The sequence below is a fragment of the Eimeria mitis genome, genomic scaffold, assembly GCF_000499745.2.
Source record: "Eimeria mitis Houghton genomic scaffold, Emh_scaff5860, whole genome shotgun sequence".
Taxonomy (NCBI): domain Eukaryota; phylum Apicomplexa; class Conoidasida; order Eucoccidiorida; family Eimeriidae; genus Eimeria; species Eimeria mitis.
Genome location: NW_013574102.1, coordinates 1 through 220, shown reverse-complemented (window position 1 = coordinate 220; position 220 = coordinate 1). Strand labels below are relative to the sequence as shown.

The 220-nt window shown below is 67.3% G+C and overlaps 1 protein-coding gene across 1 annotated transcript in view; it reads left to right on the top strand.

Moving 5' to 3' along the window:
- Positions 1–8, top strand: part of EMH_0084600 (uncharacterized protein) — a gene marked incomplete at both ends in the record, with an annotated part of 1,754 nt that extends 1,746 nt beyond the window's left edge. Inside the window, one exon of the mRNA XM_013500792.1 lies at positions 3–8. Coding sequence (XP_013356246.1) covers positions 3–8 — 6 coding nt within the window. The remainder of the gene's footprint in view (positions 1–2) is intronic.
- Positions 9–220: the final 212 nt, after the last annotated feature.

Below are 220 nucleotides of genomic sequence, written 5' to 3'. Positions count from 1 at the left end.
GCTGCTGAGCTGCAGCAGCAGCAGCAGCTGCAGCAGCTGCAGCAGCTTCCTCGTCAGCAGCAGCAAAGTGCTGCGGGCGCTGCAGGTTGGGTGGGCCCCGGGCATGCGTTTTCGCATGCAGCTGGGTTGCTGCTCGCCTGCTGCTGCTGCTGCTGCAGCAGCAGCAGCTGCTGCTGCTGCTGCTGTGCCTCTGCCAGCGGTGCCGCGAGGCCTGGGCTTT